The sequence below is a fragment of the Cetorhinus maximus genome, chromosome 18 (genome assembly GCF_964194155.1).
Source record: "Cetorhinus maximus chromosome 18, sCetMax3.hap1.1, whole genome shotgun sequence".
In the NCBI taxonomy this organism is placed as follows: Eukaryota; Metazoa; Chordata; class Chondrichthyes; order Lamniformes; family Cetorhinidae; genus Cetorhinus; species Cetorhinus maximus.
Window position 1 is genome coordinate 71,499,650 of NC_135896.1, and position 27,600 is coordinate 71,527,249.

At 44.2% G+C, this 27,600-nt stretch overlaps 1 protein-coding gene across 2 annotated transcripts in view; it reads left to right on the top strand.

Moving 5' to 3' along the window:
- Positions 1-27,195, top strand: part of LOC144693244 (presenilin-1-like) — an 85,903-nt gene extending 58,708 nt beyond the window's left edge. Inside the window, exons 9-11 of one of the 2 annotated variants that reach the window (XM_078562908.1) lie at positions 14,598-14,801; positions 15,404-15,522; positions 26,902-27,195. In XM_078562908.1, the coding sequence (XP_078419034.1) occupies positions 14,598-14,801; positions 15,404-15,522; positions 26,902-27,057 (479 nt within the window). In that variant the 3' untranslated portion in view covers positions 27,058-27,195. The remainder of the gene's footprint in view (positions 1-14,597; positions 14,802-15,403; positions 15,523-26,901) is intronic. The other variant, XM_078562909.1, reaches the window with a different exon arrangement.
- Positions 27,196-27,600: the final 405 nt, after the last annotated feature.

Sequence of the window (27,600 nt, forward strand, 5' to 3'; positions counted from 1 at the left end):
TGCATATGTGTCTTGTACTCTTGTCAGAAGATAGTTACAGCCTCAGAATGTCATTCAGTCTGCTTTAGCTCTTTCAATAATTGCATCCAACTGTTTCTTAAATAGCTTGAGTTTCATTTCCACTATTCTGCCAAGAAATCCTTGATGCTTTCTTCCATGAGCAAGAACCTCCTGTATTAAATTTGCTGTTCACCAGTTTAAACCTGTGTTTGCGCAACTGTTGTAGTTTCATAGGAAATAATAAGAGTTTGTTAGAATATTTCAAAGTGGTTTAAGTGGTCAACATGTCTCAGCATGCTTTACTTGAATCTGTTTATTCAAAGCACGAATGCGAGGAAAGGGAAAATTGAAGCTTATCTCTGTACATGAACAAAGACAGTTTGGAAACTTAAAACACAGAATGATGAACACCCAGCACAGGAGATAGTCCATACTCATGTGCCACAGTAAAAGATAAAGGTCGGCCAATGCGTCACAATACAATGAACAAAGCTTCTACAACAAGAGTTGGCAGCTGAATGGATTGTGGGGTAAACACCTCACACGTACTGTCTACAGCCATGCACCTAGGTATACTGTTAATGCATAGGTGCAACCCATGGTACAGCTCCCTTTTCCCCAGTACTGGTGCCAGTGCCCTATGAATCAAAACCCATTTCTTCCACACAAATCTTTGAGCCATGCTTTCAACACTCTGATCTTATCCTGTGCCAATTTCCTTGTGGTTCAGGTAGTAATCCAGAGATGATTACCTTTTGTGGTTCTGCTTTTTAATTTAGCTTCGAGCTGCTTATACTCCCTAAGCAGAATTTCTTAGTTCTTCCTATGTCATTGATACCTGCGTGGACCACGACAACTGGATCCCTCCCCTCCCGTTTCCAAGTTCCTCTCAAACCTCGAGGAGATGTCCTTAACCCTGGCAGGCAATGCAGCCTTTGTCACTCATGCTTTCAGGTGCAGAGAGCAGTATTTCATCTCCATAATTATACTATCCCCTACTACAACCACATTCTGTTTTACTACCCCTGGAATCACAGTGCTCTGGTCAGTTTGCTCATCCTCTTTGCAGTCACTGTCCTTATCCACACAGGCTGCAAGATCCTTGAGCCTGTTGGACAAGTGCAAGGGCTGAGGTTCCTCCAGTGCTACCTTCTGAATTCCAATACCTGCCTCACCCCTGTCCCTGGCCACGGACTAAATCGGATATAGCTAATTTAAGAGATGTAACTGACTCCTGGAACAAAGTGTCCAACTAACTTTCTCCCTTCCTGATGCATCGCGTTGTCCGAAGCTTGGACTCCAGCTCATCAACTCTGAGCCAAAGTTCCTCAAGCTGCAGACACGTACTGTGGATGTGGTTGCTTTGGATCATACCCAGGTGTAATAGCTGGAAAACATCACCTGTACTGTCACCTTTATTTTACTTTATGTAACTAATATGGGTTTTAAGTTTAGAAATACCACTCAGTGATAATTTGTGGTTATATTAAGTGGCTTAACTGGTTAACCAAAAATTGAATACAGTACTGGTTTAAACAACTGCTGCAGTTTAGAGAAGAAAGGAACTTAATGCTCACCAGCCAATCACTTACCTGCTTACCTAATTCATGTCACTGGACTTTCAGGTCTCCCTGTCTCTTACTCCCTCTCTCGGACTGTAAGATCTGGGGTCCTCGTTAACTTAATTGTAAGATTTAAGTCAGTTACAATTGTTAGACTGAGTTAGGAGAGCTGATTTAAAAAGGACTTGCAGTTCCGACTAGCTACAGACCATGGTGGCTACAAATATATTGTCACAAGTTTCACAGAATTTATTAAGTTAATTACAATAAGTATAAAAATGTAGTACTTAGTAAAGGCAGTGGAAGCAGTCAGTTCACTTTGGAACACTGACTCGCGACTTCCAGTTGACTGCATTGCTGTCTCTTATTCTGTTCTGCTGACTGAAGTCTGTTTTCTTCTTCATGCTGTACGCCTGGTTGCTAAATGCTGGTGCTTATTAACCCTTTCTAGGTGCTACTTCTGTGCATGACCAGTGGTATCCCTAGCTCTGGTCCAGACAATGTGTGATCAGTTCCTGATTGATTAGGTTCTGCATGATTCATGTCTGATCTCTTAAGGGTGATGGTTGCCTTATTGATATCACTTCCTGTTAAACCCTGACTGATGATTCTCTAAGATGCCAGTCACTTGTGGGAGCATCCTTCCCATTACAGCTATTCCCTGTGTTTTAATTAAATTTATAGCTTTCCACTAAGATAACGAGGCACCACAAGGTAATTTGTTTGTCTGCTTATTTGAGATAAGCGGATGTGTGGCGTCACTTCCGAATGATTGATGCTTCGAGCTCATCATCCTAAAATACCTAATTGATATATCTCAGGTGTTCCGGAAAGTTCAAATGCCTATTTGTGACTTCCTCATGACGTTGCCTGAAGCAAGTTACTTAAAAATAACAAAATTGTACAAGGGGGACATAATCTTAAACTAATACTGAAATTACAAAGTACTCTAACATCAGTGCATAAAGATAACCAGTATGTTAAAACTGAGGTACCAAGATACAGCATAATACATTCAAATAATATATGTTCATAGGGAATAAAAGTCATGATCAAAACTGATCACAGAACATAATTCTCAAAGTTACAGAACCAAAGTAATGCATAGGTCTGTTGTATGTTTTGAAGGAAAGTAACTAGTTCTCTTAAGACACTACAAGTTAAAAGGCTAAATTAATTTAAGACACAAGGTTTGAAAACTCACAGCTGTTTTCTTCAGACAATAGGGCCTTCTAACTCAAAGTATAACTAAGTGTTGATGACTTGGGAGTATAATGGTTTCAGGCCTTGGTTCATCCAGCTTTGACGAACTTTGCAGCATGTGTTCTGTAAGTAAGCCATAAAAGTGTACTTTACACAGGACTAGGGCCATGTGCTGCATTGCACTTGTCAAGAAAGGATGTAGCTACAGACAAAGACTCGCATGGTGTGATGCAAGTGTCTTACATTGACTAAAGTTAAGCAGAATATCATATTAGAAACATAGAAACTAGGAGCAGGAGTAGGCCATTCGGCCCTTCGAGCCTGCTCCACTATTCATTATGATCATGGCTGATCATCCGACTCAATAGCCTGCTCCTGCTTTCCACCCATACCCTTTGATCCCTTTCGCCCCAAGAGCTATATCTAACTCCTTCTTGAAAGCATACAATGTTTTGGTCTCAACTACTTTCTGTGGTAACAAATTCCACAAGCTCACCACTCTCTGGGTGAAGAAATTTCTCCTCATCTCAGTCCTAAATGGTCTATCCCATATCCTCAGACTGTGACCCCTGGTTCTGGACTCCCCCACCATCGGGAACATCCTTGCTGCATCTACCCTGTCTAGTCCTGTTAGAATTTTATAGGTTTCTATGAGATCTCCCCTCATTCTTCTGAACTCCAGCAAATATAATCCTAATCAACTCATATGTCAGTCCCGCCGTCCCAGGAATCAGTCGGGTAAACCTTCGCTGCACTCCCTCTATAGCAAGCACACCCTTCCTCAGATGATGAGACCAAAACTGCACACAATATTCCAGGCGTGGTCTCACCAAGGCCCTGTACAATTGCAGCAAGACATCCCTAGACATCCCTGTTCCTGTACTCGAATCCTCTGGCTATGAAGGCCAACATACCATTTGCCTTCTTTACCGCCTGCTGCACCTGCATGCTTACCTTTAGCGACTGGTGTACAAGGACACCCAGGTCTCGTTGCACATTCCCCTCTCTCAATTTATAGCCATTCAGATGATAACCTGCCTTCCTGTTTTTGCAACCAAAATGGATAACCTCACATTTATCCACATTGTACTGCATCTGCCATGCATTTGCCCACTCACTCAACTTGTCCAAAGCACACTGAAGCATCTCTGCATTCTCCTCACAGCTCACCCTCCCACCCAGCTTTGTGTCATCTGCAAATTTGGAGATATTACACTTAATTCCCTCATCTAAATCAATCATATATATTGTGAATAACTGGGGTCCCAGCACCGATCCCTGCGGTACCCCACTAGTCACTGCCTGCCATTCGGAAAAAGACCCGTTTATTCCTACTCTAAACCGCCAACCAGTTTTCTATCCATTTCAGTACACTACCCCCAATCCCATGCGCTTTAATTTTACACGCCAATCTCTTATGTGGGACTTTGTCGAAAGCCTTCTGAAAGTCCAAATAAACCACATCCACTGGATCCCCCTCATCAACTCTACTAGTTACATGCTTGACAAATCTACTGGAATTTTTCGAAGATGATTTCCCTTTCATAAATCCATGCTGACTCTGTCCGATTCTGCCACTGTTTTCCACGTGCTTAGCTATTAAATCTTTTATAATGGACTCTAGAATTTTCCCCACTACCGACGTCAGGCTGACTGGTCTATAATTCCCTGTTTTCTCTCTGCCTCCCTTTTTAAATAGTGGGGTTACATTAGCTACTCTCCAATCTGTAGGAACTGTTCCAGAGTCTATAGAATCTCGGAAGATGACCACCAATGCATCCACTATTTCTAGGGCCACTTCCTTAAGTACTCTGGGATGTAGATTATCAAGCCCTGAGGATTTATCAGCCTTCAATCCCATCAATTTCCCCAACACCATTTCCCTACTAGTACTGATTCCTTTCAGTTCCTCCCTCTCTAAACCCTGTGTTCCCCAACATTTCTGATATGTTACTGGTGTCCTCCTTTGTGAAGACAGAACCAAAGTCTATATTTAGTTGGTCAGCCATTTCTTTGTTCCCCATTATAAATTCCCCTGTTTATGACTGTAAGGGATCTACATTTGTCTTTACCAATCTTTTTCTCTTCACATACCTATAGAAACTTTTACAGTCAGTTTTTATGTTCCCTACAAGCTTACTCTCATACTCATACTTCCTTACATCTAATACTATCTCTAATTTCCCTTGTAAGCCATGGTTTGGTGAATGTTCCTGTTTTACTTTTGCACCAGACAGGAATAAACAATTGTTGCAGTTCACCCATGCGCTCTTTGAATGTTTGCTATTGCCTATCCACCGTCATCCCTTTAAGTAACGTTTCCCAATCCATCATAGCCAACTCGCGCCTCATACCATCGTAGTTTCCTTTATTAAGATTCAGGACCCAAGTCTCAGAATCAACTACGTCACTCTCCAGCTTGATAAAGAATTCTATTATATTATGGTCGCTCATCCCCAAGGGCCTCACACAATTAGATTGCCAATTATTCCTTTCTCATTGCACAATACCCAGTCGAGGATGGTCTGTTCTCTCGTTGGTTCCTCAATGTATTGATCCAGAAAAACATCCCGTATACACTCCAGGAATTCCTCCTCTACGGTATTACTAATTTGATTTGCCCAATCCATATGCATATTAAAGTCACCCATAATAACAGATGTTCCTTTATTACATGTGTCTCTAATTTCCTGTTTAATGCCATTCCCAACATCACCACTACAGTTTGGGGGTCTATATACAACCCCCTTTAATGTTTTTTGCCCCTTAGTGTTTCTCAGCCCTACCCATACAGATTCCACATCGTCGGAGCTAATATCTTTCCTCACTATTGCGTTAATTACCTCTTTAACCAGCAATGCAACTCCACCGCCTTTTTCTTTTTGTCTGTCCTTCCTAAATACTGAATACCCCTGGATCTTCAGTTCCGTAATCCTGACTATATCATACCTGTTTATATCTATTTGCGTGGTTAATTCATCCACTTTATTGTGAATGCTCCTCGCGTTAAGGCACAAAGCCTTAAGGCTTGTCTTTTTAACATTACTTGTCCCGTTCCCACTATTTTTCATGGAGGCCCTGTTTGATTCTTGCCCTTGATTTCTCTATCACTTTTCTTATTCTGCTTTCTGTGTTTTATTCTTGTCTTTGATTCCCCCTCCTCTGACTCCTTGCATAGGTTCCCAGCCCCCTGACATTTTAGTTTAAACCCTCCCCAACCACTCTAGCAAATATTCCCCCTAGGACATCAGTCCCGGTTCTCCCCAGGTGTAACCCGTCCAGTTTGTACTGGTCCCACCTCCCCCAGAACAGGTCCCAATGCCCCAGGAATCTGAAACCTTCCCCTTCACACCATCTCTTTAGCCACATATTCATCTGATATATCCTGCAGGCACGTGGCACTGGTAGTAATCCTGAGATCACTACCTTTTGAGGCCCTACTTTTCAACTTACTTCCTAACTCCCTATATTCTGCTTTTAGGACCTCATCCCTTTTTTTACCTATGTCGTTTGTACCAATGTGTACCACGACCACAGGCTGTTTACCCTTCCCGTTCAGAATGTCCTCTAGCCACTCTGAGACATCCTTGACCCTCGCACCAAGGGAGGCAACATACCACCCTGGAGTCTCGTCTGCAGCCACAGAAACGCCTATCTATTCCCCTTACAATTGAATCCCCTATAACTATTGCATTCCCGTACTTTTTACTCCTCCCCTGTGCAGCAGAGCCAACCACGGTGCAACAAATTTGGCTGTTGCTGCTTTCTCTTGAGAGGCCATTCCCACCCAACAGTATCCAAAGTGGTATATCTGTTTTGCAGGGGAATAGCCACAGGAGATTGCTGCACTGCCTGCCTAGTCCTCTTGCTTTGCCTGGTGGTCACCCATTCCCTTCCTGCCTGTGGACTCTTAGCCTGCGGTGTGACCACCTCTCTATACGTGCTATCCACGATACTCTCCGCCTTGCGGATGCTCCAAAGTGTCCCCAGCCGCCGCTCCAGCTCCAAAACCCGGGCTTCCAGGAGCTGCAGCTGGAGACACTTCCCGCACACATGCTGGCCCCGGGCATTGGAAATGCGCCGGGCTTCCCACATAGAGCAGGAGGAGCACACCACGGCTTTGAGCTCTCCTGCCATGACTTACCCCTTTAAATTAAATTAATCCTTTTGGAAGATACTTGATATCAATTACTCTCGGATCCTTCTTCCCTGCTTCTCGTGTTACAGAATATAGCCCCTACAAACGATGAACAAAATAAGACCTTAAAAGTAAATGCTTACCCGGCTGTACTCACGGTACTCAAAGGATCACCTCGTTCCCTCCTCACCGAACTCCCTCCAGCATGATGCCACCACCAAACACATCTTCCCTTCACCCCCCCTGACGGCATTCCGTAGGGATCGTTCCCTCCGGGACACCCTGGTCCACTCCTCCATCACCCCCTACTCCTCAACCCCCACTTATGGCACCTCCCCATGCCCACACAGAAGATGCAACACCTGCCCCTTCACTTCCTCTCTCCTCACCGTCCAAGGGCCCAAACACTCCTTTCAAGTGAAGCAGCATTTCACTTGCATTTCCCCTAACTTAGTCTACTGTATTCGTTGCTCCCAATGCGGTCTCCTCTACATTGGAGAGACCAAACGCAAACTGGGCGACCGTTTTGCGGAACACCTGCGGTCTGTCCGCAAGAAAGACCCAAACCTCCCTGTCGCTTGCCATTTTAACACTCCACCCTGTTCTCTTGCCAACATGTCTGTCCTTGGCTTGCTGCATTGTTCCAGTGAAGCCCAACGCAAACTGGAGGAACAGCACCTCATCTTCCGACTAGGCACTTTACAGCCCTCCGGGCTGAATATTGAATTCAACAACTTTAGATCTTAAACTCCCCCTCCCCCCATCCCCACCCCGTTTCCCCCCCCCCCCCCCCCCCCCCCCCCCGCTTTTTTTTTTCAATAATTTATATAGATTCTTCTTTCCCCACCTATTTCCATTATTTTTAAATCTAAAACTAAAACCTTTAGTCTTTCCACCCCACCCCCACTAGAGCTGTACTTTGAATATCCTGTCTTCCATTCTTAATTAGCACTTTTCTCAGACAAATACCACCACCTTCAACACCTCTTTGACCCTTTTGTCTGTGACATCTTTTGATTATCTGCTCATCTCCACAATCACACCACACCCTCAATGTGTCTCTTCCCCCCCACCCCGCCACCTTAAACCAATTTATATTTCTCCCTTCTTCTAACTATGCTCCAGTTCTGCCGAAGGGCCATGAAGGCTCGAAACGTTAACTGATTTCTTCTCCGCCGATGCTGCCAGACCTGCTGAGTTTTTCCAGGTAATTCTGTTTTTGTTTTCCCTCAGTCACCCCTGCTCTCCCAGCACCTCTTCAACTCCTGACTCCTCTCGCGCTCCTCTTCAACTCCCGACTCCTCTCGGTGCTGTTGACTGCCTGTCCCAGAGTCATCCTCTCGCTCTCTCCTCTAGGTGCTGCTGACCGCCTGTCCCAGATTCCTCCTCTCGCACTCTCCTCTAGGTGCTGCTGACTGCCTGTCCCAGGGTCCCCCTCTCACACTCTCCTCTCAGGTTAATTGATATGCTTCAATTACTTGATCATGACACATAACTAAACTAAAACTAATTATCAAGCATGACCTTTCCTACAAGACCACTGTTTGTTCTGTAAAAGACCAGAACAGCACCTCTTCCTTCCCTCCTTTTGGTTTCTCCCATTTTTCTTGGGTTTGCCACAATGGTAATTGATGACCCTTCTCCATCTCCTCCTTTCAGTCACCCATTCTTCATGCTGCATTTAAGCCTCTTGCATCTTTCCATCTAGTCTTAGGCCTTCCTCCTCCTCTTCTAGCAGCCCCATCTCCATCACTTGTCTCACCTCATTTCCTCTCTGCAACAGATGACTATACCATTTCAGTCTCTTGGCTACTTTCTTCAATGCCTCCACAATCTTCACTGACTTTCTGATGTGCTGGTTCCTGATTTGTCTTTTCTTGTCAATCCACACATTCATCTCAGCATCTGCATCTGTTTTGAGGAGGTGCCAGAGGACTGGAGAACAGCTAATGTCATTCCGCTATTTAAGAAGGGTTGTAGAGAAAAGCCAGGGAACTACAGGCCAATGAGTCTCACATCAGTGGTAGGGAAACTATTGGAGAAAGTTCTGAAGGAGAGTATCTATCTCCACTTGGAGAGGCAAGGTTTGATCAGGGATAGTCAGCATGGCTTTGTCAGAGGAGGTCATGCCTAACAAATTTGATTGAATTTTTTGAGGAGGTGACCAGGTGTAGATGAGAGTAGTGTAGTTGATGTGGTTTATATGAATTTCAGCAAAGCCTTTGACAAGGTCCCACATGGGAGACTTATAAAGAAGGCAAATGCACATGGGATACAGGGTAATTTGATAAGGTGGATTCAAAATTGGCTTAGTTGGAGGCAGAGGGTGATGACAGAAGGATGCTTTAGTGACTGGAAGCCAGTGTCCAGTGGCGTACCACAGGGATCTGTGCTGGGTCCCCTATTATTTGTCATTTATAGAAACAACATAGATGACTATGTGGGGGGTAGGATTAGTAAGTTTGCAGATGACACAAAGATTGGCCGGGTGTTTAACAGTGAGGTTGAGTGTTTTGGGCTACAGGAAGATATAGACGGGATGGTCAAATGGGCAGATAAGTGGCAGATGGAATTTAACCCTGAAAAGTGTGAGGTGATACACTTTGGAAGGAGTAATTTGACAAGGAAGTATTCAATGAATGGCATGGCACTGGGAAGTTCTGAGGAACAATGGGACCTTGGTGTGTGTCCATAGGTCTCTGAAGGCAGAGGGAGGGGCATGTTAGTGGGGTGGTGAAAAAAGCATATGGGACACTTGCCTTTATCAATTGAGGCATAGATTACAAAAGTAGGGAGATCATGTTGGAGTTGTATAGAACCTTATTGAGGCCACAGCTGGAGTACTGTGTGCAGTTGTGGTCACCACATTATAGGAAGGATGTGATTGCACTGGAGAGGGTGCAGAGGAGATTCACCAGGATGTTGCCTGGGGTGAAACATTTAAGTTATGAAGAGAGGTTGGATAGACTTGGGTTGTTTTCATTGGAGCAGAGAAGACTGAGGAGCGACCTGATCGAGGTGTACAAGATTATGAGGGGCATGGACAGGGTGGATAGGGAGCAGCTATTCCCCTTAGTTGAAGGGTCAGTCACAAGGGGGCATAAGTTCAAGGTGAGGGGCAGGAGGTTTAGGGGGGATGTGAGGATAAACTTCTTTACCCAGAGGGTGGTGATGGTCTAGAATGCAGTGCTTGGGAGGGTGGTGGAGGCGGGTTGCCTCACATCCTTTAAAAAGTACCTGGATGATCACTTGGCACGTCATAACATTCAAGGCTATGGGCCAAGTGCTGGTAAATGGGATTAGGTAGGTAGGTCAGGTGTTTCTCACTGATGGGCCGAAGGGCCTCTTCTGCACTGTGATTCTGTGATCTCATAAGTATCCAGTTGTTGTTCCCCTCTCTTCCTGATGTTGCCCAAGTTTCTGTACAATATTACAAGGATTGTCACAACTGTCTTGTAGATTCTTCCTTTCAGTTTCAGTGGTGTGTTTCTATTGCATAACACTCCACTGCACTTTTTCCACTTAGTCCAACCAGAGCTCATCCGATGCTTAATTTCAATTTTCATACTTTCATCTTCTGTCACCGCTGAGTCAAGGTACTTGAAGCTACTCATTTTCTCCAAGATTTCACCCATAATCTTTACACCTTCACTCTGATCCTTTTCCATTGTTCAGATTGACAGTCCATGTATTGGGTCTTTGGTCTACTGAACCTCATTTCCTGTCTTTCAGTGCTGTTCTCCAAATACTTAATCATGTTCTCATCATCCCCACTACATAGTTCAATGCAAACATCACTGACCATGGCACTTCCTGTCTCACTTTCTCAGTTAGAACATTCATGACAATTATGAAGAGGAAGGAGCTCAGTGTCGACACTTGGTGCGAAATAACTTTGGCTTTGAAACTCTCACTCTCCCCCATGCTGCTGCCTACTCTTGCCTGGCACTCCTGTGCACATCCTTTAATAGTTGTAAGTTCTTCTCGGAGACTCCACGAGTTTTAGCACATCTCCAGACTTCCTCCCCTAGCCACTTGATCAGAAGCCTTCTCTAGGTCGATGAATACAATTTTCATGTTACATTGGCATCTTTTTCCTCTCAGTGCCAAATTCCTTCACTCAAATTCCCAAGTTCTGTGGAATTGGCCTTTGTGCTAATTACTCCGTTTGCCATTTAATGTTATTTCTTCAAAAGTAGTATATGAATGACACTATCAGTAAGTCAATGGACATTAAAGCTTGTTTAATACCACCTGGACCTGTATCTTGCGAGACTATGGTTGCAGGACTAACAACCCTTTGTTGCAACCGTAACCACAGAAAGCCTCATCTATACTACTAGTAATCTTGTACACCTTTAAAACGTCATCAGTTGCCTTGCACCAAGGCCTCAGGAAGCCTTTTTCTGCGTTCTGACCTCATGAATCCTGTGACGTTAAGGAAAAGTCTCATGACTCTCTTCTGCACTAGCTCCGGAGCATTGGAAAGAGTCTGACCAGAGTACAAAACGGTTTAAACACCAAATCCAGCTCATTTTCTCTGCTCCTCCAATTGTGGTCTCTTGTGCAGCCCAATTTTCATCATTGCATAATTGACGGCCAGCTTTGGCTGTCTAATCCCTAAGCTCTAGAATTCCTTCATTAAACCTGTCTGCTCTCCCTCTTTCTTTAAGACACTCCTCAAAACCTATTGCTTTGGCTAAGCTTTGGGTCAGCTGAACTAATATCTGCTTATGGAGCTTAGTGAAGAATTTGGTCCAGTTATGCTGTTGTGAAGTGCCTTGGATCATGTTACATTAGACACCTCTGTGTAAATGCAGTCTGTTTTGACTATGCATTTGTGTATTTATTATGTAGATATTGGACATGTATTCAAAAGCAGAGATGTTCGTCGAGAGTTCTGTCACAATTGTCTGTGAAGACAAGTATTCTAAGTGGAAGAAATGCACTGCAAAAAAAAATTGACTTGTAAATTAGACACCAGGCTCCCTCCAGTATGCTGCAAGTGGCAGGAATATATGAAGAAAAAGCAGAAGGATTCCTATGTTCATCCCTACTCCACTTGCTCCAACTGATTGCTTCCTACTGTGTATTTAACTTTCAAAAAAAAAGCCAGCTATTATAAAGCAATATTTTCAAGTGTCCCAGCTGAACTTTGCTTAGGCACTAACAAACATGGTTGGTTGAAGCATGTATTTTGTACTTGAAATGGCAAGGTCACTGTGGTTGCCTGTCTCCGTTTCCTTGAGAAGGTGATCTTGGACTGCTTTTGATCTGCAGTCTTTTGGTGATGATCATAAGCCAGCAGTTCAAAAACTGAACTGGACAAGCCATATGAATACTGTGACTACAAGAGCAGGTCAGAGGCTAGGAATCCTGCGACGAGAGTAACTCACCTCCTGGCTCCCCAAAGCCTGTCCAGCATCTATAAGGCACAAGTCAGGAATGTGATGGAACGTTGCCCACTTGCCTGGATGAGCGCTGTTCTCACAACACTCAAGAAGCTTGACACCATCCAAGACAAAGCAGCCCGCTTGATTGGCACCACATCCGCAAACATTCACTCCCTCCACCACTGACGCTCAATAGCAACAGTGTGTACCATCTACAAGATGCACTGCAGGAATTCACCAAGGCTCCTTCAACAGCACCTTCCAAACCCAAGACCACTACCATCTAGAAGGACAAGGGTAGCAGATAGAGGGGAATACCACCAACTGGAAGTACCCCTCCAAGTCGCTCACCATCCTGACTTGGAAATATATCGTCGTTCCTTCACTGTCGCTGGGTCAAAACCCTGGACTCCCTTCCTAACAGCACTGTGGGTATACCTACACCACATGGACTGAAGTGGTTCAAGAAGGCAGCTCACCACCACCTTCTCAAGGGCATCTAGGGATGGGCAATAAATGCTGGCCTAGCCAGCGAAGCCCACATCCCATGAATTGCAATCTGTGCGCAAGTGACAGTGGGATGTAGTTGGAGGTGAACTTGGGGGTGATGTTGCTGCACTTGTCGTTTTCAGTGGTGGAGCTTGCGGGCGAGGGAAGAACTGTCAACAGATTCCATTTATAAAACACCTTTAAAGTAGTAAAACATCCCAGTGGGCTTTTCAGAAGTGTTGTCAGACAAATTGAGATGTCCATGTGAGATATTAGGACAAAAGCTTGGTCAAAGAGGTACGGTTTGACAAGCATACTAAAGGAAAGTGAGAGTCAATGAGGTTTAGGGAGGGAATTCTATTGCTGTTAAGGCCACAGCAACTTGCAGCACGACTACCAATATCGGGGTGAAGGCAATACAAGAGGCTAGAATTGGAGGAGCACAGATATCTTGAAGGATTGGATGGCTGGGGAAGGTTATACAGATGGGGAGGGGCAAGATCTCAGAGGGTTTTGCAAGTGATGAGGCATTTAAATCTGAGCTGTTGCTGGACTAGGAGCCTCAATGAGTACAGGGGTGTTGGGTGAATTGTCAACATCAGCTAAGCTCTAAATTGCATTGAATTTTGGTTCAGTAGATTTAGGTTGTTTTCTCGGCTGATTAAGTGTACAATGCTTGGCACCTTCATGAAGTTTTTTGGTCTTGAACCTAGTGACAAAGATTAAGGCTCAGAATAGTACCAAATCCAGAGCTCTTAGTTATTATTTCAGGGGTCAAGAGTTACTTCTATTTTCAATGGAGTAATGCATGATTGGTAGTGGTATAATTGAAGTTCCTTTATAGTTGCGATTATGTTGAGGCATATGGAGCCATAGGGCCATAACTTCTGAGCTCCAGGGTGTTGAATTGGGGGTGTTCTCCAAAGATGTGCTGGGAAATCCCCTTTGGAGGCTCGCATGCAAGATTTGTATGGCAAATGCCCAGAAGTGCAAACATCCCCTGGTCAATTGCCCTGCACTGGGGACCATTTGAAAACTTGATTTTAGATTGCAAACTTTGGGTGGATCTGATTGGATTACACCAATGGTTACCCAGAAAATGTTAGAAGAATTGAAACTCTTCTAACTTCTGGGTAACTATTGTACAGGCCCATGGGACTCCCCCACCCCCAAAAGGCTACACCCCCGGACAAGAACTCCCCAGCCCATAGGATTCCCACATTCCCCCATCTCCGCGGGGACCGTTCCGCGACTCCCTGCCAGGCCCGACTCTGACTTCCCCACCCCCTCCGCTCCTCTGCTCCCTCCGCCACTACGGCCCAACACCCTCCGCCACAAACTACCCCTTTTCCTCCGAGGCCTGAATCTCACACCTCCCGCCCCCAATAATTTTTATCTCCCAGGGTATTATATGGTACCATAATGGGCGAACAGTATGAGAGCTAGAATCATGGAATGATACAGTCTTTCAGTTCTTATGGCTGTATTGACTCTTTGAAAGAGCTATTCAATTAGTTACATTCCCTTGTTCTTTCCTAATAGCCCTGTAAACTTTTTCTTTCCAAGTATTTAATTATTTTAAAAGTTACTATTGAATCTGCTTCCACCAGTGTTGGCAGTGCTTTCCAGAGTGCACCAAGTTGCATCATTGACTGGATGAAGTGGCCTGTGCTCTTTTTTCACACCATTTTGCAATATATTAACCTTTGACTATTGAGGTGGTACCTAGGTACAATCAGACCTTATAATTTGTCTCAGTGTAAACAGTAACTGTCTGTGTTAGTAATGTGGCTTCTCTCTTAATTTCTGTAGACCTTGCCCTTAATCAAACATGTGCAGGCGATGGTGAGGCCCAGATAGATGATGGTGCGACCCATGCAGATGATGGAGGGTTCACCCAAGAGTGGACAAACAGCAGAGATGCCACGTTGGGTCCTATGGAATCGACCCAGGAGAGTCGGTCAGCTGTACAGTCTCTGCCAAGCCCTCCAGTGGCAATTGAAGATCCAGAGGAAAGTAAGTAACCGTACCATTGGTAGGAATAGATTGTTAGGGTCGCACCCAGTCCCTTTCACCCATCAACCCTGTGCTACCCTTCCATCCTCAACCCTTCCACCAATGGGAACAGTCTCCTTATCTACTCCATCTAGACCCCTCATGATTTTGAATACCTCTATCAAATCTCCCCTCAACCTTCTCCAAGGAAAACAGTCTCAGTTTCTCCAACCCATCTATGTAACTGATGTTTCTTATCTCTGGAACCATTCTCGTGAATCTTTCCTATGTTCTCCCTAATGCTTTCACATCTTTCCTGAAGTGTGGCACTCAGGACTGGACACAACACTCCAGTTGAAGTTGATCCAGTGTTTTAAACAGGTTTAACATAATTTCCTTGCTTTTGTACTCTATGTTCCTTTATTGATAAAGCCCAGGATTCTGTATACTTTATTAATCTCTCTCAACCTCTCCTGCCACCTTCAATGACTTGATTTGCTGTGCTCTTCATGTAATTGTTTTTCCCCCCTTTCCCTCATCTCTCCCCTTTTCCTTGTAACCCCTTTCAGTGGGACTCATTCTTTTATTCATCACTATCAGATTCTCTTTTGCTTTACATTTAGGGGGTGTGAAACTTGGTTTAGGTGACTTCATATTCTACAGTGTTCTTGTTGGAAAAGCATCTGCGGCAGCAAGTGGAGACTGGAATACAACTCTAGCCTGCTTCGTAGCAATATTAATTGTGAGTATACGCTATAAGAGTTTCCTAGTACAGTCTAAGGAAAATATACACAACCGATTGTTGTTGTGAAGTAAAAGTGTCCAAGAATCTCAACAAATAATGAGAAGTAAATGGTGTAACATTGCAGAATATTAAAGGCACTGACCCTTGCTGGGGTACAAGTCTCTGGTACCTTGTCTAAGACTGGTGAGCTTACTGAGAGTTGGTCAGCAATTTTACCTCAGAAGACAGCGCAGCTGAATCTGGTTCAGTCCTTCCTTGACATACACTCTAATAAGAATCACTGGAGTAGATATCCTGGCTAATAAATACCTACTTTTCTTCAGGCTCCTCTTCTTCACTATCCCCCCCAACACCACTACTACCACCCTGCTCTTTCTGTGAGGTGCAGTGCTGAAATATCAGTAGGCTTTATACTTCCATGTTAATAAGCTAAATTGAAACCCCTAATTAATCACAATGGAATCAGACTTTGGAGAATGGGTGAGCCAGATTAGCTTGGTGATTGCAGTTTGCTTGCTGCTGTGTAGTGACGTTTAGTGACCGCCATTATACAGCCTTTGTTTAAGAAGCTTACCCTGTGGAATTAATGCAGCAAGTGGCAGACGTACTTAAGTATACATGTTCTAACTAAGCTGTGATGGGCTATGCTCTTTAACTAAGTAGGTAGATCTATGGCCCTCCTGGTGAGGCAGTTTATATGGAAAGTTGAAAGATCCCAAAGCCTGAGAACAGAATGTCACTTTGGACGTGAGAGTGGAAATTTCAGAGGCACTAGTGATAATCTTCCAGCCTTCCTTAGACGCAGAAGAGATGCCAGAGGACTAGAGAATTATGAATGTTACACCCTTGTTCAAGAAGGGGTGCAAGGATAAAGCTGGCAACTAAAGGCCAGTCAGTTTGACCTCAATGGTAGGGAAACTTCTGGAAACTAGTACAGGATAAAATCAATAGTCACTTGGACAAGTGCAGGATAATTAAGGAAAGCCAGCATGAATTCATTAAGGAAAAATCATGTTTAACTAACTTGCTGGAGTTTTTTGAGGAGGTAACAGCGGAGGTTGATAAGGGAAATATTGTTGATGTGGTGTATATGGATTTTTATAAGACATTTGATACAGTGCCACACAACAGACTTGTGAGCAAAATTCTAGGTCATGGAATAAAAGGGAAACTAGGCATTTGGATAAGAAATTGGCTGAGTGATGGGAAGCAGAGGAGTGATAAATGGTTGTTTTTCAGATTGGAGGAAGGTTTGTAGTTCAGTTCCTCAGGGGTCAGTGTTGGGACCCTTGCTTTTCCTTGCATATATTAATGACCTAGACTGTGGTGTGCAGGGCATGATTTCAATATTTACAAATGATATGAAGATTGGAAATGTTGTCAACTATGATGGGGATAGTCTTGATCTTCGAAAGGACATAGACATGTTGGTGGATTCGACAGATAAGCGGCAGATGAGGTTCAATGCAGAGAAGTGAGAGATGGTTCATTTTGGCAGGAAAAATATGGTAAGACAGTCTAAAATAAAAGGAGAGCCTCTAAACGAGGTGCAGGAACAGAGGGACCTTGGTGTATGCATACATAGGTCATTGAAGATGGAAGGGCATGTTGAGAGAGCAGTTAATAAAGCATATAGTATCTTAGGCTTTTATTAATAGGGGCATTAAATACAAGACTAAGGGAGGTCATGTTGAACTTGTATAAGACACCAGTTAGGCCTCATCTGGAGTACTGCGTCTAGTTCTGGGTGCCATACTTGAGGAAGGATGTGAAGGCATTAGAGAGAGTACAGAGGAACAAGAATGATTCCAGGGATAAACAACTGCAGTTATGAGGATAGATTGGAGAGGTCGGGACTGTTTTCCTTGGAGAAAAGGAGACTTGATAGAGATATTCAAGATCCTGAGGGGTATGGACAGGGTAAGTAGTGAGAAACTGTTCCCACTCTAGAGAACATCAAGAACTAGGGGGCACAGATTCAAAATAATTAGCAAAAGGAGTAAATGTGATGAGGAAAAATTTTTTCACCCAAAGGGTGGCTGCAGTCTGAAATGAACTTCCTGAACAGGTGGTGCAGGCAGGTTCGATCGAGGTATTCAAAACTGAATTGGATTGTTACCTGAAGAGAGAGAATGTGCAAGGTTACAGGGATAAGGCAGGGGAGTTGGACTAGGTGGAATGCTCCTAGAGAGCCAGTGCAGACTCAGTGGGCCGAATGGCCTCCTTCCGCATGTAGCGATACTGTGATACTTAATGATGTAATATGGAGTGAAGGGTGGCATGTTAGAGATCTTTAAGATTATGAATTTTATTATATTAGGGTAGATATAGAGGTGAGTTCATTTTTCAGTGGGACCAAAACAAGGGACCATAAATATAAGATAATCACTAATAAATCCAATGAGAAACTCAGGAGAAATGTATTTACCCAGAGTGGTGAGAATGTCGAAGAAAATAATCCCTGTCCCAATCTCACATTTGTCACAGTGTACAAGGAATAGTTGAGGCCAGTAGCATAAATGCATTTCAATGAAAACGAGAGGAATACATAAAGGAGAAAGAAATAGAATATGTTGACAGGGTTAAATGAAGGGTGGAGCATCAACACCATGGACCTGCTGTGCCACATGGCCTATTTGAGTGATGTAGGACTCTGTAAGGTGCAGAATAAATACATTGTTTTTTGCTGACCTTGCAGACAGTACAGTGCAGATTCACCAGAATGATATAAGGGCTTAGAGGATTAAGTTATAAAGACTGGTTGCAAAAATCTGCCTTGTATTTCCTTGAGTTTAGATAATTGAGGAGTGATTTAATCAAGTTTTTTAAAATGATCAGAATATTTGTTACCATAGATATGGAGAAATTATTTTCTCTGGCTGGAGATTCCGGAGCAAGGGGGCATAACCTTAAAATTAAAGCTAGGCTATTCATGAGTGAAATCAGGAAGCAGTTTTTTCCTATAGGGTAGTGGAAATCTGGAGCTCTCTTTTCCCCAAGTGGATTCTGGGGGACAAATTGAAGCTTTCAAGAGTGACATTGATTTTTTTGTCTGGCAAGGGTATTAAAGGTTATGGAACAAAGGCAGGAATTGAAGTGCAGATCAGCCATGGTTTTAATTGAATGGTGGAGTAGGCCCAAGGGGCTCACTGACCTCATCCTGTCTCTATAATTTCCTGTGTTCCTGACCTTTTTCTTTCTCATCACCCTAATTTCCTTCAATACTTTTAAAAGTTCTGACCAAGAGTGAGTAGGTAGCATGAATCTAGATCTCCCACTGAACATACCCATGTTGGACATGATCACCTTATTATAACTATTGTATTGATGGGTGCACCAGCACTTTATACAATTGCTGTTTGTGAAATTCTCTTCAGAGTTCCTTTCGTATAGAGTCAGCCACTTATGGCCCAGAAGGCAGTCCAGCAAGTCAATGCCGGCCCTCCATGGATCAATCCAGTCAGTCCCATTCACTCCTTAGCTCTGTAAGTTTATTTCCTTCAAGTGCCCGCCCAATTTCTTTTTGAAATCATTGATCACCTTGCTTCTACCACCCTCATGGGCAGCAAGTTCCAGATCATTAGCACTTGCTGTGCAAATAAAACAAAATTTCTTCCTCGCATTCCCATTGCATCTCTCGCCCAAAACTTTAAATCCACGCCTCCTAGTCCATGTGATGCATCAGCTAATGGGGACAGCTTTTTTTTGTATACCTTATCCAAATCTGTCATAATCTTGTACATCTCTATTAGATCTCCACTCAATCTCCTTTGCTGCAAGGAGAACAACCCCAGCCTGTCCAACCTAACCTTGCAGCTAAAATCCCCCATTCCTGGAACCATTCTGGTAAATCTCCTCTGCAACCGCTCAGGGGCTCTCATATCCTTCCTAAAGTGTGTTGACAAGAACTGAATGCAATGCCCTAGTTGTGGCCTGACCAGAGCTTTTTAAAGGTTTAGCACACCTTCCCTGCTTTAGTACTTAATGCCTCAATTTATAAAGCCAAAGAACTGGTCCCAATGCCCTAAGAATCTGAAACCTTCCCTCCTGCAAGCATTGATCCTTATCTTCCTATTTCTACTCTCACTAGCACATGGGGCTGAGAATAATCCAGAGATTACTACCTTTGAGGTCCTACTTTTTAACCTTCTCCCTAGCTTCTAAAATTCTGATGGTAGGACCTCAATACCTGCCCTCTTAGTGTCATTGCTCCCAATGCGTACCACAACTTCTGAATCTCTTCCCCATGCAAAATACTCTCCATCCTCTCAGTGATGTCCTTTGCCCTGCCACCAGGGAGGTAACACATTATGCTGATGATTGCAGAAATGCCTGTCTGGCCCCCAAGTATGGAATCTCCTATAAAGATTGCATTTCTAAGCTTTGCTGTTCCCTCCTGTATGATCCCTTGCCCATTGGTGTCATGGTCTGGGCTGCGCTCCTTCAAGCTGTCATCACTCCCAGAATCTCCAATGCTGAGTACCTGATAGTGGCACACACCCTAAAGACTCCTGAATTTCTTGCCTGCTCCTACTTGATCCTACTTGACCACTCATCTACTATCCTGACCCCTCTCTGCCTCTGGGTGACCATCTCCCTGAAGGTACGATCCAGGAAACACACGTCCTTCCTGATGCTCCGCAATGACTCCAGCTGCCCCTGGAGCTCGGAAATCTTGAGCTGAAGCAGTTGAAGACATTTACTCCAAAAGTGGTACCCCAAGACACGTAAAGCTTCTGAAGTTCCCGCATGGAGTAGGAATTGCAAGCAACAGAACTCAGATCCCTATCTGTGATTTAAAACAAACCCTCTCTTTGCTCTTTAACAATCTAGTTAGTGTCATGTTTAAACTATTAATTTTAATAAATGCATCTAGACCTGCTCTGTGCTCATACTTTCATTAATTCACTGTTATCCTTAACCCATCCCAATTCAAATTTTTAATTTGCCAACTCCTATTTTGATCAAATGCTTAAGTTTAGAGATAAAAGTATTCGCAAATGTGTCACTTAACGGCTAACTTGTGATGTCACTATTTTTCTTTTAACATGGTCAGTCTGCTCTTTTATCCTCCCGCTGGTCTCACTGTGCTGTCACTCAAAGTCCTGATGCTGCTGCTTAGAGTCATAGAGGTCCACATAGAGGTCCCATCGAGTCTGCGCCGGTCAAACAAGTACCTAACTATTCTAATCCCATTTTCCAGCACTAGGCCCATAGCCTTGTATACCATGGCATCGCAAGTGTGCATCCAAATACTTCTAAATGTTATGAGTGTTTCTGCCCCTACCACCCTTTCAGGCAGTGAGTTCCAGATTCCTACCACCCTTGGCGAAAAAATTCTTCCTCACATCCCCTCTTAACCTCCTGCCCCTTACCTTAAATCTATGCTCCCTGGTTATTGACCCCTCCATCAAGGGGAAAAGTTCCTCCCTGTCAACCCTATCGATGCCCCTCATAATTTTTTACACCTCAATCATGTCCACCTCAATCTCCTCTGCTTCAGGGAAAATAACCCCAGTCTATCCAATCTCTCCTCATAATTAAAACTCCCCAGCCCAGGCAACATCCTGGTAAATCTCCTCTGCACTCTCTCTAGTGCAATCACATCCTTCCTGTAATGCGGATTCCAGAACTGCACGCAATACTCTAGCTGTGGCCTAACCACATTTTATACAGTTCCAGCATAACCTCCCTGCTCTTATATTCTATGCCTCAGCTAATAAAGGCAAGTATCCCATATGCCTTCTTAACCACCTTATTTACCTTTTCCGCTACCGTAAGGGACCGGTGGACATGCACACCAAGGTCCCTTTAATCCTCGGTACTTCCCAGGATCCTACCATTCATCATGTATTCCCATGCCTTGTTTGTCCTGCCCAAGTGCATTACCTCATATTTATCTGGATTAAATTCTGAAAGCCCATCTGACCAGCCCATCGATATCCTCCTGTAACCTAAGGCTATCCTCCTCAGTATTTACCACACCAATTTTCCTGTCATCCGCGAACTTACTGAACAACCCTCCTACATTCAAGTCTAAATCGTTGATATATACCGCAAATAACAAGGGACACAACACCGATCCCTGTGCAACACCACTGGACACAGGCATCCAGTCACAAAAATACCCCTCGACCATCACCCTCTGCTTCCTGCCACTCAGCCAATTCTGGATCCAAATTGCCTTGGATCCCACGGACTCTTACCTTCGTTATCAGTCTCCCATGCGGGACCATATCAAAAGACTTGTTGAAGTCTAAGTAGACTATGTCAAATGCATTGTCCTCATTTATACACCTGGTCGCCGCTTCGAAAAATTCAATCAAATTGGTCAGACATGACCTCCCCTTAACAAAATAATGCCATCTGTCCTTGATTAATCCCTGCCTCTCCAAGTGTAGATTAATTCTGTCCCTCAGAATTGCTTCCAAAAGTTTCCCCATCACTGAGATTAGATTGACTGGCCTGCAGTTCCCTGATTTCTCCATTCTTGAATAATGGTACCACATTGGCTGCCCTCCAGTCCTCTGGCACCTCTCCTGTGGCCAGAGAGGTATTGAAAATTATTGGCAGCGCCCCTGCTATCTCCTCCCTTGCCTCACTCAACAGTCTGGGATACATTTCATCCGGGCCTGGAGATTTATCTACTTTTAAGCCTGCCAGACCACTTAGAACCTCATCCCTTTCTATGCTAATTTCTTTAATTATATCACAGTCCTTCTGCCTGTTTTCCATACCCACGTTGTCCCTGTTACTTGTGAACAATGACACAAAAGTATTCATTTAGAATCCTACCTATGTCTTCCGGCTCCACACACAAATTGCCACTATGGTCCTTAATGGGCCCTACTCTATCCCTAGTTATCCTCTTACTCTTAACGTACTTGTAAAATAACTTTGGATTTTCCTTATTTTACCTGCCAATGTTTTTTCATGCCTCCTTTTTGTTCTCCTAATTTCCCTTTTAAGTTCCCCCCTAAACATTCTATATTCCTCTAGGGCTTCCGCTGTTTTGAGCCCTCGGTATCTGCCATAAGCCTCCCCTTTTCTCTTTATCCAATCCTGTATATCCCTCAACATCCAGGGTTCCCTGGATTTGTTGGTCCCACCCTTTGTCTTTACTGGAATATGTTGGCGCTGTAATCTCCCTATTTCCTTATTGAATGAGTGCCACTGCTGTGACGTAGATTTACCTAAAAGTAGCTGCTCCCATTCCACTCTGACCAAATCATATCTGACCTTATTAAAATCGGCCTTCCCCCAATTTAGAACTCTTGATTTCTGGCCCATCCTTGTCCTTTTCCATAACAACCTTGAATCTAACTGAGTTATGAACACAACTGCAAAATGCTCCCCCCGATACCTCTACCACTTGTCCGGCTTCATTCCCTAAAATTAAGTCCAGGACCGCCCAATCTCTTGTCGGACCTTCTGTGTACTTGCTTAAAGAGCTCACCTGGATGCATTTTAAGAATTCCGCTCCCTCTAAACCTATCACACTATGACTAACCCAGTTAATGCTGGGGAAGTTGAAATCCCCCACTATTACTATCCCACTATTTTTACACTTCTCTGAAATTTGCCTACATATCTTCTCTTCTATTTCTCTCTGACTGTTGGGGGCCTATACTACTCTCCCAGCAATGTGATTGCTCCTTTTTTGTTTTTAAGTTCTACACATGTGGCTTCATTTAAGGAGCCTTCTAAGATGTCATCCCTCCTTACTGCTGTAATTGATTCCTTAATCAATATTGGAATACCCCCTCCTCTTTCACCTCCTTGTCTCGCCTGAAGACCCTGTATCCTGGAATATTGAGCTGCCAATCCTGCCCCTCTCTCAACTATGCCTCTGTGACAGCAATGACATCATACTTCCATGTGTTAATTTGTGCCCTCAACTCACCTGCCTTGTTCGTCAGACCCCTTGCATTAAAATAAATACCATCCAACCTTGCCAAACTCCCTTGTGCCTTAACTGACCTATAATTTCTATGCCTTCCAGACTCACTTGCTCTCTCTTCTAATTTTGGCTGTGCATCTATCCCTGCTGAACCTCCTCTCAGGATCCCATCCCCCTGCCAAGCTAGTTTAAACCCTCCCCAACAGCACTAGCAAACCTCCCCGCTAGGATGCTGGTCACATCCTGGTTCAGTTGTAACCCATCCGCCTTGTACAGGTCTCACCGCCCCCAGAAATGTTCCCAATGTCACAGAAATCTAAAGCCTTCCCTCCTGCACCATCTCTCCAGCCACACATTCATCTGGACTAACCTCCTATTTCTATACTCATTAGCGCATGGCACCGGAAGTAATCCAGGGATTACTACCTTTGAGGTCCTGTTTTTTAATCTGCTTCCTAGCTCCCTAAATTCTGCTTGCAGGATCTCATCCCTCCTACCTATGTCGTTGGTACCAATATGTGCCATGATCTCTGTCTGTTTGCCCTCCCCCTTTAGAATGCCCTGCAGCCGTTCAGTGACATCCTTGACCCTGGCACCAGGGAGGCAACATACCATCCTGGAGTCACGTCTATGGCCGTAGAAACGCCTGTCTGTTCCCCTTACTATCGAGCCTCCTATCACTATTGCTGTTCCCCTCTTTTTCCACCCCCACCCCCATTCCCTGTGCAGCTGAGCCACTCACAGTGTATTGAGCGTGGCTGCACTCCCCAGAGGAATCGTCACTCTCACCATTTTCCAACACACAAAAACGGCTCTCGAGCGAGATGCACTCTGGGGATTTCCTGACTAGCTGCCTAACATCTTTCTTCTGAATGGTCGCCCATACCCTCTCTGTCTGCACTTCCATAAGCTGTGGGGTGACCACATCTAAAAGCATGCCATCCACGAAACTCTCAGCCTCGCGGATGCACCTCAGTGCCTCCAGTTGCTGATCAGGCTCTGAAACCCAGAGCTCAAGTAGCTGGAGCTGGTGGCACTTCCTGCACATGTGGTCGGTCAGAGTGCAAGGAGCGTCTAGGTCTTCCCACATGTTACAGGCAGTACATAACACGGGACTGAGCTGTCCTGCCATGCCTCTAGTTGAAAAAAAACCCTTTAAGTTAAATACAGTTTAAAAAAAAGTTAAATTATTTATGTACTTTAAATAAAAACTAGAACTCTTACCTTAGTTTAATCTATTTTAAATTGGAGAAAAACACTTACCTACTACTCACCAATCAGCTCTCACCTTTGTGCTGACTTCACTTTTTGAATCTTCCCCAAATTTGCATTGGTTCACATCTCTCCACTGCTCTCTCCCGCTGTCTTGTGATGTCACTCTTGTTATTTTTAACAAGAACTGACTGCAGGATGCTCTTCCTAGACTGCTTCACTGTGATGCTGACTGCAGGACACTCTTCCCAGACTGCTTCACCGTGACGCTGACTGCAGGACACTCTTCCCAGCCTTCCCTGATTCCCAGTCCTGATGTTGCCACTTGTTCATCCTCCCACTGATCTCACTGTGCGCTCACTCTCAGTCCTGACACTGCCACTTGTTCATCCTCCCGCTGGTCTCACTGTGCACTCACTCTCAGGCCTGATGCTGCTGCTTGTTTATCCACCTGCTGGTCTCTCTGTGCTCTGACTCTCAATCCTGACGCTGCTTCTTGTTTATTCGCCTGCTGGTCTCTGCTCTCACACTCAGTCCCTATACTACCGCTCATTTATTCTGCCACTGGTCACAGTGCTCTCACTCTGTCCTGATGCTGCAACTTGTTTATCCTACCCCTGCTTTCACTCTGATCTCACTCAGCCCATATTCCTCCGCTCTTTTACCTTTCTGCTGATCTTGCTATGTCACAGAATCACAGTGCAGAAGAGGCCCTTCAGCTCATCGAGTCTGCACAGACACGTGAGAAACACCTGACCTACCTACCTAATCCCATTTACCAGCACTTGGCCCATAGCCTTAAATGTTATGACGTGCCAAGTGCTCATCCAGGTACTTTTTAAAGGATGTGAGGCAACCTGCCTCCACCACCCTCCCAGGCACTGCATTCCAGACCGTCACCACCCTCTGGGTAAAAAAGTTTTTCCTTTCATCGCCTCCTAAACCTCCTGCCCCTCACCTTGAACTTATGTCCCCTTGTGACTGACCCTTCAACTAAGGGGAACAGCTGCTCCCTATCCACCCTGTCCATGCCCTTCATAATCTTGTACACCTCAATCAGGTCACCCCTCAGTCTTCTCTGCTCCAACGAAAACAACCCAAGTCTATCCAAGCCCTCTTCATAACTTAAACGTTTCACCCCAGGCAACATCCTGGTGAATCTCCTCTGCACCCCCTCCAGTGCAATCACATCCTTCCTATAATGTGGTGACCAGAACTGCATACAGCACTCCAGCTGTGGCCTCACCAAGGTTCTATACAACTCCAACATGACCTCTCTACTTTTGTAATCTATGCCTCGATTGATAAAGGCAAGTGTTCCATATTTCACCATCCTTTTTCACCATCCCACTAACGTGCCCCTCTGCCTTCAGAGATCTGTGGACACACATGCCAAGGTCCCTTTGTTCCTCAGAACTTCCTAGTGCCATGCCGTTCATTGAATACTTCCTTGTCAAATTACTCCTTCCAAAGTGTATCACCTCACACTTTTCAGGGTTAAATTCCATCTGCCACTTATCTGCCCATTTGACCAATCTGTCTATATCTTCCTGTAGCCCAAGACACTCAACCTCACTGTTAACCACCCGGCCAATATTGTGTCATCCGCAAACTTACTAATCCTACCCCCCACATAGTCATCTGTGTCATTTATATAAATGACGAATAATAGGGGACCAAGCACAGATCCCTGTAGTACGCCACTGGACACTGGCTTCAAGTCACTAAAGCATCCTTCTGTCATCACCCTCTGTCTCCTACAACTAAGCCAATTTTGAATCCACCTTATCAAATTACCCTGTATCCCATGTGCATTTGCTTTCTTTATAAGTCTCCCATGTGGGACCTTGTCAAAGACTTTGCTGAAATTCATATAAACTACATCAACTGCACCACCCTCACCTACACACCTGGTCACCTCCTCAAAAAATTCAATCAAATTTGTTAGGCATGACCTCCCTCTGACAAAGCCATGCTGACTATCCCTGATCAAACCTTGCCTCTCCAAGTGGAGACAGATACTCTCCTTCAGAACGTTCTCCGATGTGGTTGGCTGGGGTTCGGGTTGAAAGTATCTTTTTTTCCCCCCCCCTCTCCACTCCACCATCAAGCATACCACTTCAGCCAACCAAAATGTGGAATTTAATGCTTTTAATCTGTATAAACTAAGACGGCTTGTTCTCCTTTTTCTGTGTTTTATTTTTGGGGTGGGGTTTGGGAGGAAATATCCAAAATTGATAATCTGCCTCCACTTTGTGTTCCAGGGTTTGTGCCTTACTCTCCTGCTGCTTGCCATCTTTAAGAAGGCTTTACCAGCACTTCCAATCTCAATCACATTTGGGCTAGTTTTCTACTTTGCTACAGATAACCTGGTCCGTCCATTCATGGACCAACTTGCTTTATATCAGTTTTATATATAGTTTTTTTTTGGAATAAGTGTTTCCAAGATGTACTGTAAGTATTCATGCTGAGCACTGGAAAAGAGACTTTTTTGTAATTGGTATAATCTATCTGAAGTAGAGAACAATAAAGCTCTGTGGAACCTGTGTGGATTATAATTACCTGCTGAATTTGTTGTGTTTCTAATCCGATTAATGCCAGTGCACAATTCTGAAGTCAGCCAGCCTTGTCTCTGCGGGACTGGTTGCGGTTTTAACACCACAAATGCATTTCTACTGAGATGTAAGAGGGCCAAAGCAAAGAATTGCAAGCTGCTTTGGTGAAAGGTTCAGCACAGCCTTTCTCTGGATGTGACATTTCTGTAAATAATGTTACAATGCAATGAAAACAAACTGTTTCCATTCAGTTTCCAGAATGTTTCTTAGTTTGCAAAGTTATTATGTAAAAGATTTTTGTATTATCAAGAAAGTTTTCCATACTGGCGGTGGCCCCCTTAAGTAAACACCTCTTGAATAAACACACCATGAACTTTACTTCACCCTGAATTGAACTTTTCTTCCCCA